General features: G+C 41.9%; 1 protein-coding gene across 1 annotated transcript in view; it reads right to left on the bottom strand.

The window, feature by feature from the left end:
* Tex14 (testis expressed 14, intercellular bridge forming factor) overlaps positions 1-20,918 on the bottom strand; it is a 110,975-nt gene that overhangs the window by 4,713 nt on the left and 85,344 nt on the right. The window contains exons 25-29 of the mRNA XM_023703170.1: positions 20,185-20,259; positions 13,977-14,054; positions 12,713-12,812; positions 3,091-3,183; positions 288-394 (exon numbers count right to left, since the gene is read on the bottom strand). Of these exons, the coding sequence (XP_023558938.1) occupies positions 288-394; positions 3,091-3,183; positions 12,713-12,812; positions 13,977-14,054; positions 20,185-20,259 (453 nt within the window). The remainder of the gene's footprint in view (positions 1-287; positions 395-3,090; positions 3,184-12,712; positions 12,813-13,976; positions 14,055-20,184; positions 20,260-20,918) is intronic.

Here is a 20,918-nt window from a genome sequence, read left to right as displayed (position 1 = left end):
GCATGTGGTGCTGGGGGATCAAACCGCAGTCCCTGTGCTTTGCCAAGCTTGTTCCAAGTAGGTGCTTTAGACCACTGAGCCATCTCGCCAGCCCCTCAACAGCTCATTTTAAAATGAGAACTAGATAAAGTGATGACTGGAAGTTAGGGGGAGGTCTAGACTGAACTGAAGGGAACTGTGAGTCACAGGAAGATTATATATAGTATCTGGGAAACATTTTTTAGTAACTCGATGCCCAGAAAACCCAAGGTTGGCAGACCACATTATAAACAATTTTTCATTCATACCTTCTTCACAAGTCCCTAAAAGGCTTTCTGATTTCCTTCTCTCTAGTTTGATGCTTTCTTTCCTTTTGATCTTTTCACCAAAGTCTTGATCCTTGGTTTTTGTGTTCCTTTAATGAGAATGATTTGGGGCATTAAACCACATGCCCAAGATCCAGGAAAACAGGACAGCACCCCAAAGGAGACAAATAGTACTTAGCCCTATGGGAGCATTCCTGTGGGCCAGATGTAGGTTTGTGTACTATAAGGTATGTTAACTCAATTCTTTGTATTTTTATTTTTTTTTATTTTTATTTTTTTAAATTTATTTATTTATTTATGTGTGTGTGTGTGTGTGCGCGGCCAGCTCAGCCCACCAGGGGGCGGGGCTGGCTGGCATGTGGTGCTGGGGGATCGAACCGCGGTCCCTGTGCTTTTTTTTTTTTGCTAAGCTTATTCTAAGTAGGTGCTCTAGACCACTGAGCCATCTCACCAGCCCTTCTTTGTATTTTTTAAAAAAACTTTTATTTATTTGGTATGGGGTCTTGCTACACAGCTTGGACTCATAGTGATCCCGTCTCAGTCTCTCCAGTGCTGGGATTACAGGTGTGCACCACCATGCCTGGTTTCAGTGGCTGGCATGGTGTGCCCAGCGTTTGGGGGGCCAGCACGGTGTGGTGCTAGGGATCAAATCTGGGTCTTTGTGCTTGCCAGGCAAGCACTTAGGCCACCGAGCTATCTCCCCGACTCGTTAGCTCAATTCTTACAACAACTAAAGTAGTTACCACTACCATTCCATTACCTCAAGAGGAAACTGAGGCACAGAGAAGCTACACATCTAGTAAGTTCTAGAGCTAGGATCGATCCAACAGCCTAGCTAATCAGACTCTGCTTTTGTTTACTACACTATATAGGTAATCACAAAAAGAAAATGTATTTTAATTATGTACTAATAGGCATACTTTGGAAAAGCATCTTTCTTCATCTTCATTTTCTGAAACTTCCTCTGGTATGAAATGCCTACATAATTTAAATATCTTACAATTTAAGACTACATTTTTTCAATTATCAGGTGGAAGATGTTCCCTCATCTCAACTATATGCTCCTTAAGGTAGAGATGTCTCTTTCTCTATGTGTACCTCAGCCCAAGCACAGTTCCTGGTTCACTATCAGTGCTAAGGAAGCTGGATGAACCAAAGTAACACTGTTCAAAGCTTCTTCTGTTCTCATTCCACAGACAAAACAAAATATATAACATGAAAGGGGATGAGTATGCAGTCCAGTGGCAGAATATTAGTATGTACAAGGTCCTGCATTCAATCCCCACACAGCAAAAACAGAAAAAAGAAAGAAGCTTAGGTATGGTGAAAGGGGACTTTTACTCTTACTGCAGGCTTGAGAGTGAGTTATCTTCTATCTCTGTCCAGGTACCAAAACTAGTCATCCAGCCTCTCCTGAGCAGCAGCACCCATGTTGGAAGGGAAAGGGCAGTTGCTTTCCTGGTCCCATGGCTGTAACCAGGAGAAAGTCTGCCCTCTACTGAATAACTGCAATTTCCAGTCACCAGCTATGTCCTTTGGGACAGGAGAGAGTAAGCCAACTCTGTTGGCTTCACAGCACTTCAGGCATGCGAGCGAGACTCTCAGGTTCTCTCCTCCATCTGCTCTGCTCAGGCTGAGCTCTGCAGCTCCGTTGGCTGCTGTCATCTACCTGCTGTGCAGACCTCTGACTCTCTGTGCCTACACTCTTCTCTCTGTTAAGATCCCTGTGTAAATGTGACAGCCAAAGGGGGCTCCACATTATATCCTAGGAGTCCTCTAAATAGCACATTACCTGTTTCACCCATCACTGGATCCAGACTGCAGCACTGACATTTTCAATACTTATCAGCCTGAGGCCTTACAGGCTGAGGCCTGAAAACCTTGCATTGCTCAGGAATTTCTGGAATTCTTACTGTGTTTCAAGATGCATGTGAAGTGCTGGATATATACAAATAAGACTTCCTGCTTTCAATGTTATTACTGAGAAAAGGCTTTCAATTCAAAAATATCCATTCAGAACAGATGTCCGGGATTTTATGCTGCCAGATCTAAAACTTTTGGGTTTTCCCTTTTTTAGGTGGGTCTCCCTAAGTTGTCCACCTAGCCTTGAATTCCTCAGATCTAACAATTCTCCGGTCTCAGCCTCCTGAGGAGCTGGGACTACAGGTGTGCACCACTGTGCCCAGCTTTACCATTAACATTTCTACCCATCAAGACTATTTTGGGGTGTGCAACTGTAATCCCAATGCTTGGGAGGCTGAAAACAGGAGAATCACTGTGAGTCCGATCTACATAGTGAAACTCTGTAGACCCTGTCCTAAATGCAGAGAAAAAAGGACTGTTTTGGACCTTTAGTCTATCATTCATCACATTAAGAGTTCATTCTGATATTTGTTATCTCAGAATTTGATAAGGGTGCCTCTTCTGATTTAATTCAAATGATTGATGAAAATGGTGAAGGTGGTAGGATGAAAATGCAGTAATCTCAAGCCTCTATCTGCCTGAAGTGCCATCTTCCAAAATTAGCCAAAATGAGCACTGTGGGTGGCTGGAGGAAGAGGAGCAAGCATGAGAGTAGTAAGATAGAGCGAGAGCCGGCCTATGTGCAGCGGTGTAATGGCGTTGCCAGACACTCATTCCCCCAGGAGCCTATCCTAGCCCCACTTCCTGAACAGGTATCTAAATCTAATACTACTGTACCTTTCACATATGCATTCTTTCCCCTGTAAAGAAAAGGGTAGAAGAGGAGGAGAAAGAAAATAATCCCCTAATGGAGAACAATAACCTTTTAAAGCTTTTGCAGGAGTCATGGAGCTCTATGTTCTCATCAGGTGGCTGTAGCCATCTTTCCAAGTCTTCATCCAGAGTAGAGTGAGCCCTATTCAAGGACAAATGGAGAGAATGAAGATAGTCACTGTTCCTTGACAAGGAAGCATAATACTTTAGAGTGGGAAGAGACCCTAACCATCAGTGCTTTCACTATATAATTGAGGAAACAAGTGGTTAGAGGATCCAGAGATCTGATTTATTTATTATTCTTGGCAGAATCAAGGATTGAACTCAGGCCCTTGCGCTTGCCAGGGACGTGCTTATTCCACTAAGCCATCTCCCCAGCCCCACAGATCTGATTTAAATGTACAACAAATTAGCTGTTTAAAGCCAAGCATTCTGGCACACCTGTGGTTACAGCATGTTGGGTGGCTGAGGCAGGATTACCAGACAGAGCCCAGATTGAGAAGTTTAGTGACTTTGTGAGACCCTACCTCAAAATAAAATAAAGGGAGTCTGCCTATTAGCTCAGTTGTTTAAGTGCCTGCTTAAACAAAGCAGTCAGCCTCAGGATGCTGTGGTTCCATCCTCAGATCCTCATGCCTTACCAAACCTGTCCTTGAGCATCCTGAACCATCTTCCCCTCCCTCCCCCCCCAAAAAAAATCCTTCTGAAAATAAAATCAAATGGTCTGAGGATGTAACTCAGTTCACAGACCCTGATTGAAATCCCAGGACCGCAAGCAAACAAGCAGGCAAAGAAACATTTTTTTTTTTTTTTTTAAAGCTCTTTGGCATCTATGAGACCAGCCCAGCTTCTCCTAAAGTACAATGCTAAGTCATTATGTTGATTTTTACCCAAAGTTAGAATTGTATGTTATTTTCCTTATGTTTTTTTTTCTAAAAACTTGAGGCTAGAAGATGAGAAAATGTTTTATTTATTTTTATTGTATTTGGCACAGAGTCTCACTATGCAGCTTGGACTCACAGTGATCCTGTTTTCAGCCTCCCCAGTGCTGGGATTACAGGCATACAACACCACATCTGGTCTTGGTGGCCAGCTCAGGCTCAGCGTGCCTGGAATGGGGCTGGCGAGGCATGTGAGAATGGTCTTTTAAGGCCTGAACAGTTTTCTTTGTGAAAACAAAATTTTCCCTCTAACTTTGTGCTTAAGAAAGAGCATTCATTCTACTCAAGAGGCCTGAGCATCTGTGGAACAATATCTGTGGTCAACACCAGCAGCTCTTTTAGAAAAGGAAGAGACAGGGGGCCAGGGAGACAGCTCAGCAGAATAAGCACTTGCCTGGCAAGCACAAGTGCCTGAGTTCAATCCCCAGTTCCGAAAAAAAAAAAAAAAAAATTTTTTTTTTGGTAAAAAGGTGTAATTTTGTTTTCTTGGGTTGGAGAGATAGCTCAGTGGTCTAAGCACCTGCCTGGCAAGCACAAGGATCCAGGTTTGATCCCCAGTACCACATGCCATGCTGGCTTCAGAACCCCGTGTGCACCGTGTTGGTCACTAAAACCTAGTGTGGTGGCCCATGCCTAGAATCCCAATGCTGGGGAGGCTGAGACAGGAGGATCACTATGAGTCCAAGCTATGTAGTGAGGCCCTGTACCAAATAAAGATAAAATTCTTTTTTGTAAAAAAAATTTTTGAGACAGGCTCTCATTTATATAGTTCAGGCTGGCCTTGAACTCACCATGACCTTCTGTCTTAGCCTACCAAATGCTGGGATTATAGAAGTGTGCCACTGTGCCCAGCTTAACAGGCATCAGTTTTATTCAAGGTGGTTTAGGGACATAGAAGGAATAGAGTTACATTTAATATCACAGACAGGGGCTGGTAAGATGGCTCAGTGGTCTAAAGCACCTACTTAGAACAAGCTTAGCAAAGCACAGGGACCACGGTTCAATCCCCAGCACCACATGCCAGCCAGCCCCGCCCCCTGGTGGGCTGAGCTGGGCACACACACACACACACACACACACACACAAATAAATAAATAAAATTAAAAAAAAATCACAGACAACAAGTTTCTAAAACTTTATTTTTTTGTACTGGGAATTGAATTCAGGGCCTTGTGTTTGTCAGCAGGCATTTGCGTTGCTGAGTTATATTCATTAGCTCCATGTTTCTAATTCCTCCTCTTTTTTTTTTGGAACCGGGGATTGAACTCAGGCTCTTGCACTTGCCAGGGAAGTGCTTATTCCACTGAGTCATCTCCCTGGCAGCTCCATGTTTCTAAAACTTTCTTTTTTTAATTAATTAATTAATTTAGTGTGTGTGGCACCAGCTCAGCCCACCAGGGGGTGGGGCTGGCTGGCACGTGGTGCTGGGGATTGAACCACGGTCCCTGTGCTTTTGCTTAGCTTAGCTTGTTCTAAGTAGGTGCTTTAGACCACTGAGCCATCTCACCAGCCCTGCTTATTGGCTTTGACATCCACAATGAACATGAGTGTGTTGTTGTCCTTAGTCTTTTTCATGGCTAACTCTGTGCTCGGGGAACTTGATGATGGCATAGTGGTCAAGCTTGTTTCTTCCAGGGGTGCTCTTCTGAGGGTATCTGGAGCCGCAGTATCTTGGGACGGCAGAAGGTAGGTGAGGTTCCTATTTCTTTTTTGTGACTGTGGATGCCTTTCAGCATGGCCTTCTTGGCCTTCAAAGCTTTTGTTTTGGCTTCAGCTTTGGGAGGGGCAGGGGCTTCCTTCTTCACCTTTGGTGCCATCTTGGTCTCTAAAACTGTTGAAAAAAAAATACTTTCTTTCCTCTTTTGCCATACTATGAACTGAAACATCTGTTGACTGACTCCAGTCTAAGTGACTGCTGTGTGCCTTAGACACACTCAGCCAGATGCCATTTTAGGGAAGGGCCAACTGAATCCAGGATGCAGAAACGCTATGGGTTGGCTTCATCTCAGGGCTCCAATACGGAAATCCCACAGTGCCTAGGTGAGAGACAACCATGGGAGGTGTCCAGGGACAGGGAACCTTGGACATGCCTGCAAGTGACACCCAGAGTGTTGTAGACTTAACTCAGACATCAGCCTAATAACTAGAGACCACAATCATCCAACCTGAACTTCTGTGGAGTTGAAAGTATCAGAGTTGGTTCCTCTCCTACTGTAGATTTGGTGGGATTACCCAGCATCCCATCCTAATTCCACCAAATCTTGATGGCATCATCCAGCATGGAAGGTTTTGTCATCTCCTCTCTACCAGTGACAGCAGAGCCATGCCCTAAATTGGATGCTCTCACAAAACTGTAGAACCAAGATAATCATGGGCTTGAAAACAGAGAAATCTCTCTCGTTTTTTTTTTTTTTTTTTTTTTTTGCTTTTGTTGTTTGCTCTTTTCCTTCATTGTTTTTGCTTTATATATATATATATATATATTTTTTTTTTGTTTTTGCTTTTTTATGAGTGTGAACATTGTTTTTAATTTTTTTCCTCCTGTTGTCTTTACCAGTTTCCTGGAATTTAGTTAGGTAATCTTCCTTTGTCCTTCAGCCTTGTTTGTAATCACTTTTTTTTTCTTTTGTGTTTCTATTTTTTTCTCATCACTTTTAACCTTTCTCCCCTGAGGGTAAAGTCACTCTTCTAAGTGGATATTTTTGTGTATGCAGCATATACATTTTTCTCAACAGCAGCACATGGAACTTCTCCAAAATAGACCACATATTAGCTCACAAAACATGCTTAACTAAGTGCAAAGAAAATGAAATTATCCCATACGTATTATCAGATCACAGTGCAATGAAACTGGAAATCATTGACAAAGACACCATAAAACTGTATAAATTACATAGACACATGGATATTAACACCTTTCCGAACAACCAACAGATCACAGGTGAAACTAAAGATGAAGTTTAGATAGTTTCTACAGTTAAATAATAATGCTAATACAATAGATTGGAATGCATGGGACACAATGAAAGCAGTCCAACAAGGGAAATTTATAGTGATGCATTCCCATATTACAAAAAGAAAAAAAGAAAGAAAAAGTAGAACAGGGCTGGGGAGATAGCTCAGTAGAATAAGTGCTTGCCTGGCAAGTTCAAGGTCATGAGTTCAAGCCCCAGTACCGCCAAAAAAGAAAAGTAGAACAAGCTCAAATATGAACCTAATGCTGAACTTCAAGCTTCTAAAAAAATTGAAGAGCAAGTTAAACCCAAAGGGCACATGACAGAGGAAATTATAAAGATCAGAGCAGAAAAATTAATGCAAATGAGATTAAGAATACAAAGAATCAAGGGCCAGCCAAATAGCTCAGTGGATTAAAGCTCCTGCAAGCAGATGCAGGTGCTAAGAGTTTGATTCTCAGACCTGCAGTGCTGGCTCCACCCCCAGGGCACACTGAGACAGCGATTGAGACTGGGCCTGGTGGTGTGTGCTATAGTCCCAGCTCTTGGGAGGCTGTAAACAGGCGGATCACTACTAGTCCGAACTAGCATTGAGATCCTGAACACCCTGTAGACCCTTCCCTAAAATACAACCCCCCCAAAAAAAAACCCCAAAACAAAAAGATCATGTATTCCTACTTTGAGAACCTGTACTCTAATATGATGGAAAATGCAGAAGAAATGGACAGATTCCTACATATATATGAATTACCAAAACTGAATCAAGAAGATGTAAAAATTTTAAACAAACCACTATCAGTCAATAAAATTGAAGTCATTTAAAAATTACCAACCAGAAAAAAAATGTCCAGTCCTGACAGATTCACTGTTGAATTCTATAACAAATTTAGAGACTTAATGTCACTATTCCTCAAACTCTTTAATGAAATTGAAAGGGAAGTAATACTCCCAAACTGATTCCTATAAGTAAGCATTATCCCCGATTCTAAAACCAGAGAAGGACGCAACCAACCAAAAAAAGAAATACAGAATAGATGCAAAAATTCTTGGTAAGATACTGGCAAACAAAATGAAGCTTATTATTAAGAAGATTATACAATATGACTCAACACACAAATAAATTTAATACATTAATAGACTCAAGGATGAAAACCACATGATCATCTCACTAGATGCACAAAAAAGCATTTGACAAAGTCCAATACCCATTTATGATTAAAAACCTTCCATATGGGGCTGGAGAGATGGCTCAGTGGTCTAAAGCACCTACTTGGAACAAGCTTGGCAAAGCACAGGGACCGCGGTTCAATCCCCCAGCACCACATGCCAGCCAGCCCCGCCCCCTGGTGGGCTGAGCTGGCCACACACACACACACACACACACACACACACACACACACACAAAAAAAAAAAAAAAAATAAAATAAAAAAAAAAAAAAAAAAACCTTCCATAGCGTCAGCCACATAGCTCAGCGGACTAAAGCACCTGATTAAGCAGAGCATACCAGCCGAGGTTTGACCCCTGGCATGCCATGTCAGCTCTGCACCCAGGGTGCACTGAGATGGGGATTGAGACTGGGTGTGGTAGCATGTGCTCTTGTATCTCAGGGCTTGGGAGGCTGAAAACAGGAGAATCACTATGAATCTGATCTATGTACTGACACCCTGTAGACCCTGTACTAACTACATACGAAAAACTGGAATAGATGGTCTTTATCTCAATCTGAGAAAAGCCACCTATGATGAATCAACAGCTAGCATTATACTGAATGGTCAAAAACTGAAAGTTTTCAATTAAAAGTTAGGAACAAGACAAGGATATTTGTTTGGTCAGATAGCTCAGGATTAAAGCGTCTGCTTAGGGAGGCCCAGTTTGATCTTTGGCAAGCTGGGCCCACCCCCAGGGGTGCTGAGACAAATAGACTGAGCGTGATAGTGCCTGTAATCCCAGTGCAAGGAAGGCTGAAAACAGGAGGATCACTATGAATCTGACCTGTGTAGTGAGACCTCATACTAAATATTAATGTAGTGAAAGAAATACAATGAATAAGGAATTATCATTTGCAGGTATCACAATATTCTACATGGAAGACTCCAAAAATTCCACTAAAAGATTCCTAGGTAGGGCTGGCCAAATAGCTTAGCAGATTAAAGCTCCTGCAAGCAGGCACAGGGGTGGGGGGTTCAATCTCTGGGTCTGTCCTGCTGGCCCTGCCCCCGGGGCACGCTGAGATGGCAACTGAGACTGGGCATGGTGGCGCGCCCCTCTGTAATGCCAGCTCTTGGGAGGTTGAAAACAGGTGGATCACTATGAGTCTGATCTAGTAGTGAGACCGTGAACATCATGTAGACCCTTCCCTTAAAAAAAAAAAAAAAAAAAAAGAGAGAGAAACTCCTAGGTTTAATAACCAAATTCAGTATGGTAGCAGGATACAAAGTCAACACTCAAAAATCAATAGCATTACTGCATACAAATGACAAACTCAATGAAAATGATATTTAGAATATATAAAGAACTCAAAATCAGACCCTCCAAGGCTGGGTGTGGTGGTGCATACCTGTAATCCTAGCACTGGGGAGGCAGAGGCAAGAGCATCTTTGCAAGTTCAAGAATGGCCTGGGCTACAAAGTGAGTTTAAGGCCAGCCTAAACTACACAGTGAGAACCTGTCTCAAAAAGACAAAAACAAAAAACAAACCAACCCCCCAAAAAAAGAGCCCCCAACCTTAAAGACACACCCCAAAAATGGGCATCTGAAACCAGGAATGGTGGGGCACGCCTGTAATCCCAGTGCTGGGGAGGTTGAAAATAGCTTGAGTCCAAATCGCACAGTGAGATCCTGTACCAAATACATTAAAAAAAACTGGGCTGGCCAAATAGCTCAGCAGATTAAAGTGTCTGCAAGCAGGTGCAGGGCTGGAGGTTTGATCCCCGGGCCTGCTGTGCTGGCCCCACCCTCTGGGCGTGCTGAGACAGCAATTGAGAATGGGCATGGTGGCGCGCGCCTGTAATCTCAGCTCTTGGGAGGCTGTAAACAGGTAGATCACTACGAGTTCAATCTAGTAGTGAGACCCTCAATACCCTGTAGACTCTTCCCTAAAATACAAAAATAAATACATAAAATAAATAAATAAATGCAACACACTCATGTTGGGGATGTATTTCAGTAGTACAGCATATGATTCACAAGTGAGGTATAGTCTCCACCACACAAAGAAAGAAAATATATACTTATTATTATAAAAGACTTTTTTTAAGGGGCTGGGGAGATGGCTCAGTGGAATAAGCGCTTCCCTGGCAAGCGCAAGGGCTTGAGTTCAATCCCTGGTTCCACCAAAAAAAAAAGACTTTTTGCATTAACTAAAAAATGTTCAGTGGGCTGAGGCTCAGTGTGAAGAGTGCTAGTGTGGTATGTCTGGAGCGCTTGGTTTGATCAACAGGACCACAAAAAATTTAAGCAAATTCAGTTCACCTGTAGGGTTTTTTTTTTTAAATTCAAAAACCGAACTCAGGACCTTACACTTGCCAGGCAGGTGCTATGCCACTGAGCTACATCCCTGGCCCAATAATGTATTACTGAGGTAAACTGACATCAGTAAATAGTAATGTGTGTAATGATATTTGACATATGTACAATTATGAAAGTATCACCACAAATAACATGGTTAGAGGGAGGAGGAAGAATAGGGGAAGGAAGAGGAGAAGAGCAAAAGGAAAAGAGAGGAAGAAGACATGGAGAAGACAAAGAATGAGGAGGAAGAAAGAAATGACTGAATATGCTGTGCTCTTGGGCTTCTTACTGAATAGTGTTGCCCCCATTCTAAATGAGTCTTTTATTCTTTCTCCTCAGTCTGCTCTTCCACATGCCCATCTTCTCTGTGAACACCCTCACAGGCACACCTGGAAATGTGCTTTACAAATTTCTTAGGCATTGTGTAGTTTAAACAAGTTACTAACTAACCCTCATACCCACCATTCATTCTTTGGAGTTTTCAGTTTTCCCTAGATTAGAACTTTTTGTTTAGTAGATTCCTCAAGAAGAGTATACGTATAAAGAATTCCTAAGCCTTTGCACACTGTATTTTCTATACAGCCTTCAAATGTCAAAGAGGTTTTGACAATATGACATTGTTTGCTGACACTTTTTAAAAAAATGTATTTAGTATAGGGTCTACAGGGTCTCACTACACAGATTGGACTTGTAGTGATCCTTCCTGTTTTTCAGCCTCCCAAGCGCTGGGATTACAGGTGCGTACTACCATGCCCATTCTCAACTGTTGTCTCACTGTGGCCCGGGGGCAGGGCTGGCAGGACAGGCTGGGAATTGAACCCCTGGCCCCTGCATCTTCCTAAGCAGGCGCTTTAATCTGCTGAGCTATCTGGCTGGCCCTAACACTTCTGTTCTTTAACTGCCTGGAAAATGCAATTATACCTTGCTCTGTATGTTGTTTTGGAGAAGCCTAGTGAAATTCCAATTGCCAGTTTACTATTACGAATCTATGGAAATGGTGTACAGTTTGGATATGCAGAATCAAGTTTTATATGGGACATTTTAAAATTATGTTGTATATTTTCCAACATTTATTTTCTTTCAATTTTTTTTTTAAGACATCAATTACCTCTCCCTGTTTGTACTGGAAATCAAGTTCATGACTTCATACTTGCCAGGCAGGTGCTGTGCCACTGAGCTAAATGCCTGGCCCTCTTTTTTTTAAATTTTGGTACTGGGAATCAAACTCAGAACCTTGTGCTTTCCAGGTAGACGTTGTGCCACTGATCTATATCCCAGGCCTTTTTTTTTTTTTTTAAAGTGTCTTTTAAAATAAATAAAAGTTGTGTGGTTTTACTTATCTGTAAAAACAAAAGCAAAAAAAAAAAAAAAAAAAAAAAAAAAAAAAAAAAGCAAGTAACATGTATCTCCAAAACACTCTTTTTTTTTTACTTTTTAAAAAACATTTTTATTTATTTATATTTTTGTGTGTGTGTGGCTAGCTCAGCCCACCAGGGGGCGGGGCTGGCTGGCATGTGGTGCTGGGGGATTGAACCGCGGTCCCTGTGCTTTGTTAAGCTTGTTCTAAGTAGGTGCTTTAGACCACTGAGCCATCTCACCAGCCCCTCCAAAACAATCTTGACCTTTTACAATTTCACTTCTCTTTCCTATGTTTCCTACCTATCTTTTATGTTTTTATTTTCATTGTCATCTTTTGTTTCTAAAGTTTTATATAGAAGGAAATGTGTATTATATACTTTTAGTGGAGAGGAGTCTGGTTTCTTTTACTCATCATAAGCTTGAAACATCCAGATTACTGTGTCCTTGAAAAGTTCCCTCTGTAGGTTGGGGGTGCAGTTAAGTGGTACAGCATGTGTTTAGCTTGCACGAGGCCATATGTTTAATTACCAGAACTACAAAAGATAAAAATTACATATAGTGGTACAAAGGTTCATGAACTTAATTTGTTTCACAATTCTAGAAAACAGCCATGTTCACGTTCATGTGGGAAGGATGGCTGTAGTCATGTTCCCTGCCAATGCAGAGTTTGCAAACAAAACAAAATTTTGGCAAATGTTTGTTTGCAAGCCAACTGCAAACAGAAGCATTCATGAGCCAAGGTACCACTGTAATTATTACCATTTATTGCTGAATTATGCTACCATATAGCTAGATATAACCATTTACCTGTTGAGAAGAATTTAAGTTGTTTATAGTTTTTGCTTAATAAATAAATCATTTATGTATAAGAAAAAATCCTTTTATAAGTCTAGCTTTTTCTATTACCTTTCTGTGTCATCTCCTACATCCTGTGATTCTCTGGTCCAAAGCAAACTGCTATCTTCTTTATTACTGTCATTTTCTTGTTCTTCCAAATGCTCTGGACCTAAAAATTGTTGAAAAAAGTGACTTTATTAGAATGAGAAAAAAAATTAGTGGGTTTGTAGTGCATGCCTGTAATCCTAGCACTTAGCAGGCTGAAGGATCACCACAATTTTGAGACTAGTCTGGGCTGTTACATAGTGAGTTCAAGGTCAGCCTGCACTAGTATGACCCTGTTTCAAAGAGCAAAACAAACCCCCCCAACAAACAAACAATGAAAAAAATTGAGAAAGTCTGATTTACAAAATGGAGTACAGGGCTGGGAATATAGCTCAGTGATACAGTACCTGCTAGACAACTGCAAGGAACTGAGTTTAGTTCCCAGTACACACACACAAAAAAAAAACCCAACCCCCTCCCCAAAACAGAATAAAAAACAAAAAAACCAAAATGGAATACAAAAAATAAGGCCATTGGTGGTCTCTGAAGTATGCAATACACAAGCTCCATTTTCCCCATGACACCAGGGAGCCAGGTGGCAGTCTGCAGACACCTGTATCCACAGCAGCGGCCTCTGGGGTGTTGCAGCAAACTCAGCTTAAGCCAACATTCAGAGAGACAGAGGAAACAAAAGAAAGGCACACAAAAGATTAGGCAACAACTACTGAAAATAAACTACACACATTTACTTTGGGGGAGCATCCTGTTTTCACTTCGTAACTGTTTTTAGGTTGGAGCCCCAGGGAAGGAGTTTGCATGGGGAAGAGATGTACCCTATAATGTATCCCAAGCAATTTTAATATACTATTTGATTTCATCCAGCAATTCTATGTAGGGAAGGGAACTAATCTGTTAGGTATTTTAGCAAATTAACCCTAACTTATTAATACTAATTTGTTAATTATTTTACAATGTACCAGGCACTGTTCATGGAGCCATGATATACACTATGACACAGGATTTATTATGTCCATGTTACAGATAAGAATGACTAAGGCTCAGGGACATTACACACTCTGCCACACAAAAGTAACTGCTGCAGCCTCATCTAGACTGCATAGTGAGACCTTGTGTCAAAGCATTTCTCTCTCCCCAAAAAAGTTATTGTGGAGTCAGAATTGAGGAGAGGCCGTACCTTCTCAAGGTCACACTTCCCCTATGTAAAACTATGTGGCCAAGGACAGTGTTACAGAAGTACCTGATGAAACAGGTCTGGGTAGTAGCTTACCATCTGCAGTGATGCTGGGATGATGTGCTGTGTTCTCGCCCAACACTGAAGATGAGGCCTGCTGCTGCTTCAGTTGCTCTGTCACAGTACAGAAGCAGAAGGCAACTTATTTCTCCTTTGCATGTCACAGCAGTCCCTAGGGCCGTGGTTCTCAGAGGGTGGTCCTGGGCCCAGCAGCAGTGCATAACCCAGGTAACCCAGGAACTTCTTAGACATGCAAGTACCTTTTTTTCTTGTTTGTCTTTTTGAGATAGGACTTCACTGTATAGTTCAGGTCAGCCTTGAACTGAACTCACTTTGTAACCCAGGCTGGCCTCAAACTCCCAGCAACCTTTCTGCCTCAGCCTCAGCCTCCTGAATGCTGGGATTATAGACATGCACATGTACTACAGGCCAGAAACAGAAATTCTTTTTTTTTGTTTTTTGAGGCAGGGTCTAATAATGTAGTTCAGGCGGGCCTCGAACTAGAAGTGATCCTCCTGCCTCAGCTTTCCGAGTGCTGGGATCAGACATGTGTCACTACACCAGGCAGAAATGAAAAAAAAATTTTTAAAAAAATTTTGTTATGTATTTAGCACATGGTGTATAGGATCTCACTACACAGATTGAACTCATAGTGACCCTCCTGTTTTCTTCAGCCTTCTAAGCCTGGGATTACAGGTGCAAACCACAATGCCCAGTCTCAATTGCCTTCTCAGGGCACCCCCTGGGGGGTGGGGCCAGCACTGCACACTGGGGGTGGAGGGTTCGATTGAACCCCAGTCCCTGTATCTGCCTAAGCAGCTGCTTTAATCTGCTGAAGGTGTCTGGCCAGCCCAAAAAATGGAAATTCTTGAGCCTTATCACAGACCTACTAAATCTGAAACTCCTTTCAGTGTGGTCCAACCAAGATTTTAACAAGACTTTTATGTGATTCTGATGCCTCACGAAGTTTCAGAACCACAGATTTCAGGAATTCTGAGTTTAAGTAAGACAAAATCCCAAACAACATTCATGAGAGAAAAATGATGGAGGATGACTATAGAGACAGGTAACACTTATGTGACATGTACTGTGTCTAAGCACTTATATACACTAATTTAGGGTTAATGTTTATGAGAGTGACTACACTGTTAATCCTGTTTAACAGACACAGAAATGAAGGGGAAAAATTTCACTAAAATCACACAGAGTTAAGTGGGAGCACTGGGATTTGAATCTGGACAAACTAGTCTTAAACTTTATGCTCCCAATCTTTTTTTTTTCTTTTTCTTTTTCAGACAGGGTCTTGCTACAGAGTTCAGGTTGGCCTTGAATTCATTATGTAGTTCAGGCTGGCTTCCAACTTGTGGCAATCCTCCTGTCTTAGCCTCTGAAGTTCTGGGATTATAGGCATGTGTCAGCATACCCAGCATTTCTTTCTTTTCTTTTTTTTTGCAGAACTGGGGATTGAACTCAGGCTCTTGTGCTTGCCAGGGAAGCACTTATTCCACTGAGCCATCTCCCCAGCCGCCCCCCCCCAAACAAAAAGTTTGTAACATCATCAGAAAAATTCCAATGTCCTCTATCTCTACTGGCCTATAGGACACATCTTTTATCTGGCTTATAGCAAAACAGAAGGCAGAGACTATCCATCACTTCTAATTCCATAAAAATGCTCACTAGAGCAAGATAACCATTTGCTAGAATTAGGGCCAAATCCCCTCAAAGTGCTCCCCTGGGCAGAACAGAGAGAGATGGAGGGAGCACAGGCAGGACACCCTGGCTCTGTTCTAGGCAGGTACAGATCTACTTCTTTTCTTGACAGCTCTTGGCTGCCAAAGACCTGTAAGACTACTGGATATAATTCAAAATAGAAAATCTACTTCTATGCTTATTAAATTGGTCTGTCTTTTTTTTTTTTTTTAAACAAATATATATATCCTCAGATTCTGAAAGAGCTTTCTCTTTAGGATCCTCTCAGGACACTAAAGATTTTTATGTGTAGCCGGGGATATAGCTTAGCAGTGTAAGTGCCTGACTTGCAAGTGCAGTGTCTCAAGTTCAATCCCTGGTACCACACACACACACACACACACACACACACACACACACGTTTTGATGAGGACCTTTCAAAAAAGCAAATCATTCTTCAGAGGTCTCTTTAGGGGGAACAGTATAATGGTGACACAGAATCATCAGGTGAGTAGGCCCATGACCAGGAGAAAAAATTCAGATGGCCTTTATTTTTTTGGGAAAATTATAGACCCATTCCAAGTACAGGTATCACCTAGAAATCTGACCCAGATAGTTACACTAAGTGGAATGAGAAAATGTTTCTTTGCACACTAGGATTCAGCAGTGCCACAAGGCCAAAACCAAGAAAGAAGCCTGGAGAGCTGGAATGGGCAAGGTGGAAGAGGATTTGTATGTGATTACAGAGACAACTCAACAGAATCTGGAGGAAAACTGTCTGCTACTATCAAACCATAGTACTGTGCCAAATACCATGCATAAAGAATGATGCCAGACATCTACCTGAGCAGGACATGTATTGATGGGGACCACTATGAAATGGCTTTGAGCAGGATTTAATATTAACCAATTGGTTTCTCCATGTCTACTTGAGTCTGTCCATGGCCTAGGCCCCTCATCTAGAGATGGGCAGCAAACTCATAGCAAGTGAAACTTTATGAGTCACTGGTCCTGACAGAAGCCTGTAGTGGCTGGTGAAGCCAGAACACCTCAAAGAACAAGACAAGGAAGGACATAGCTAAGGATACCTGGTCCCAACCTCAATTAACTACACAAAGACTATAGTTGCAGGCATCTCACTCCTGAGTGAGACCTTCCAGGAAATAACATAGTTCTCCTAAATTAACATAATGTCTTATTGGAGAAGTCCTTGATTAGACTTCCAAGGTTCTGGAATGTCTTTTTTATTTATTTATTTTTTAAATTTTATTTATTTATTTATTTATGTGTGTGTGTGTGGCCAGCTCAGCCCACCAGGGGGCGGGGCTGGCTGGCATATGGTGCTGGGGAATTGAACCGCGGTCTCTGTGCTCTAAGCTCAGCTTGTTCTAGGTAGGTGCTTTAGACCACTGAGCCATCCCACCAGCCCGGTTCTGGAATGTTTCTAACTGGATTTCTTCAGTCTTCCTCTCCTTTTTTTAATAAATAAATAAATACGGGTCACTCAGAGTAGATCTTGGTCTTAGCCCACAGAGGATCTCAAATTCTGTTAAAGGTTTTGATCCTCCTGGGGTCCCAAAATCATACCAGTTGGCTCTTTTACTTAAGCCTTTGCTGTACACTCACTGGGGAGACTGTGGGCCTGATGAGTTCACAATAACTGTAACACATTAATGTGTGAAATGACCTCCATCTCAGTTATTTAAAAGAAATTGAAGAGGAGGAATTTTTAAGGACTATCTTGGGAGTTCTAGAGGTAGAACACAGGGTGTAGGGGTGTGGGAGGATGCTGGCTCTAAGACCCTGACCCAACACTGGGCAGGATTTCAATGAGGTAAGGCAGGGCCTATAGGGCTGTGGGTGTAGTTCACTGATAGACCTACTAGCAGGCACAAGGCCCTGAATATGATCACCAGTGCAGCAGGAAAAGGAAAAGTGAAGGAGACAGGGGTGGGGATGGGGAAGTAAAAGGACAGAAAGGGACTTTACAGAAAAAGAAAGAAAATAAAATTCACTCAGGATAAATCCTGAGGGCATTTCACTGACCTTCTCAGACCAAAAAGCTACAACTCTTGTTGCACAGGTCCTGCTTTACCTTGGTCTTAACCATCCAGTAGAAAAGTATGAAGACGAAATATAGGAAGTAAAGCCATGTTGTTATGTTGAGCTGTGGGGGACTCAGGTCAAAAATTTCTGACATTGCCAGTTAAACAGAAGACCCAATGCTATTATGGGCTACTGGACTCTTTTAGAAAATTTTGCTGAGTTTACACACCTATAATATTCAATAACGGAACTTAGAAAAAATGGGGTATACCAATGAATGTCCATTTTGTATCTGTGTATTCAAAGTGGTTAGGATAGATACATAGTTGCATTCTCTTAATGAATAGAATGATTTGTTCTAATGGTGTTTGTAAATAGGATCTCAAGTCCGCATCTTGTATAGCAATTAACCACTAAGAAGAATATATGCAGTGTACTATTTGTTGAAACTGTACTTCCGATTTGATTTGAAACTGTCTCATTGCTATCTATCAATAAAATTTTGAAAAAAAAAAAAGAAAAATAAAATAAAATTCACCAGGCCAATGAACAGACTAAGGTATGATAAGGAGCCTACAGGATAGACAGCTATCCCTTGATTCAGACCTATAAATCCTTTTTTTTTTTTTTTTCCATTTATGTATTTGGTACAGGGTTTCACTATGTAGTTCAGACTCATAGTGATCCTGTTTTCAGCCTTCCCAGTTCTAGGATTACAGGTGTGTGCCATCACCAGCATGCCGAGAGCAGGTCCAGTGTGGCATGTGGAACTGGGGATCAAACCCTGGTCCCGGGGGTCAGGGAGATGGCTTGGTAGAATAAGCGCTTCCCTGGCCAGCGCAAGGGTCTGAGTTCAATCCCCTGTTCTGCAAACAAACAAACAAACAAACAAACAAACAAACAAAAAAACCAAAAACACCAACAACAAAAAAACCAAAAAACAAAAACAAAAAAACCCCCTGGTCCCTGTACTTGCCAAAACAGGCCGTTTAGTCTGCTGAGCTATCTCACCAGCCCTTCCTTATTCCTTATACCCATGCGTAAATCTTAGGATATTCTCTATGCCTGTCAGGGAACGGATTAAAAAATGAAGAGCTGGTGAAATGTAGGTGTTTACCTGTACAGTTGGCCTTGAGTACACTTAAGAATGTCCTTGTTAAACAAAACAAAACAAAACAAAACAAAACAAAACAAAACAAAACAATGTCCTTGTTTTAGCCAGGCCCAAGACACTGCTGGGGAGGTGGCTCAGTAGAATGAGCACTTACCTGGCAAGCGCAAGGACCTGAGTTCAATCACCAGTTCCGCCAAAAAAAAAAAAAAGACACTCCACTCTAAGGCATGCAGGCTATTGGTACTAGGTCAGTTTTGTCTGAACATAGTACTTATTATTATTATTTTTTTTTGGTGGAACTCAGGATTGAACTCAGAATTTTGCACTTGCCAGGGAAGCACTTATTCTACTGAGCCATCTCCCTGGCCCCTGAACATAGTACTTAAAAAAAAACCTAATAGGTCAGACAGTGACACAAACTTCTACTCCCAGTACTTGGGAGGCTGAGGCAAGATTGCGGTGAGTTTGAGGCCAGACTGGGTTACAAAGCAAGACCCTGTCTCAAAATACAAAAGAAAATGACAAACTGGATACTATGGTGGTGTTTTTCTCTCGTCTACCAAAGATCCTTCCCCAGAGGATTCCTCTTCAACTTTGGAGCTCTCCCTTGCTTGTGTGGCAATGTATGATTACCTTCATCTACATAAAATCACAATATGGCTCTTCTCTGTTGGTAAGGATCTGAACCCCAACTTTCTGTGGCCACATATATCCATCTCCTTGCTTTTACAAGGCTCAACAGCAAGAACTGAACCACCATAGTACCAATGAGAACCTTCTTCTAATAGCCAGGGCTGGTCTGTACCACTGCTGTGGAGCTAAATCACTAATCCCAAATGTCACTACATGCACCACTACTGTCAGCATCAGCCATGCTGCAAGTAAAACTGAGTCAATATTATTCAGTCTGCCTGAAAATTCTGGTCTCATTAAGTTTTGTGCCACTCAGAAGGATTTGCAAGTTAAAAGACCAGCCTGGGCTATAAAGTGAGCTCAAGGCCAGTCTGAGCTGCATAGCAAGATCCTGTTTCAAAAAGACAAAAACAAAATAACAACAAAGAGACCCAGACTACTGTAGGGCCTTTTGTTCCAGTGCTCCATCTCAGACAGAAATTCTATAGTGAGGCTGGGGATGTACAGTGGTACAGCACTTACTCGCCTAGCCAGAAAGTGGTTCTGGGTTTAATTCCCAGCAATGAAAAACAAACAAACAAACAACAGCCATCTGGTAATGACTGCCCATAATCTAAAGTGGCAGGAGTGTATTCTGTTTTTGTTTTTTTTTCCCTGGAACTGGGGATTGAACTCAGGCCCTTGTGCTTGCCAGGCAAGTGATTATTCTACTGAGCTATCTCCCCGGCCCCTGTATTTTGTATTGCATGGAACATCCATTACCAATTTCTTCAAGCAGCTCTTGAGATGGTGGTGGTAGCTCCTCAATTTGATGCTGTGAGATGTCTTCCATTAATTCTTTAAAAAGATAATTGGGAAAATGATTTAATACTGTCCAAAACCTGAATTGGATTTTTCTAGGTCCTCCATGAACTTAACAGAGGATTTCTCAATGATAAAATAAACTAAGGGGGAAGGAAGTTTGTTACTTAACAGTCTTACTAATAACTTCTTAATATGTGAATGGATTTTACTCCCTCATCTCACTTATCCAATTACACTTGGTCTATGTCCTTTCTATGGATATTTGGGTAGGGAAGGTACGAACTGTTACTAAGAGGATCAGGCTTGTGAGAGGGATTCAGAGGTTCTGGACCAGCCAAACTGAGCAAAATCACAAACTGGAAGGCCTCTGTCTGTACATTATCAGGCCAGGGGATATAAGTATAACTATACTTTGGCAGTACTGGGGATCAAACTCAAGACCTTGCGCTTTCCAGGCAGGCGCTTATGCTGCTGAGCTATATTCCTGGCCCTAGTGTAAGGCCCGAAGAATTTTAAAGTTCAGACTCCAGTCACAAGGGACCACCTACTGGTCCTTGACTATAGGGTTTAAGTAACCCTTATCTGGAAACCCAGATGGAGCCAGAAAGCCTCAGGCCGGGCTTAGGTAAACATTCCATCACCAACCTGGGGGCATCCTTGTGAAATAGGACACCTTGCATAGATAAACCCAC

This window comes from Octodon degus, unplaced genomic scaffold (assembly GCF_000260255.1).
Source record: "Octodon degus isolate 3935 unplaced genomic scaffold, OctDeg1.0 scaffold00164, whole genome shotgun sequence".
NCBI classification, from domain to species: Eukaryota; Metazoa; Chordata; class Mammalia; order Rodentia; family Octodontidae; genus Octodon; species Octodon degus.
Note: the sequence above shows the minus strand (reverse complement) of the source record. Positions and strands in the feature narration are given on the sequence as shown.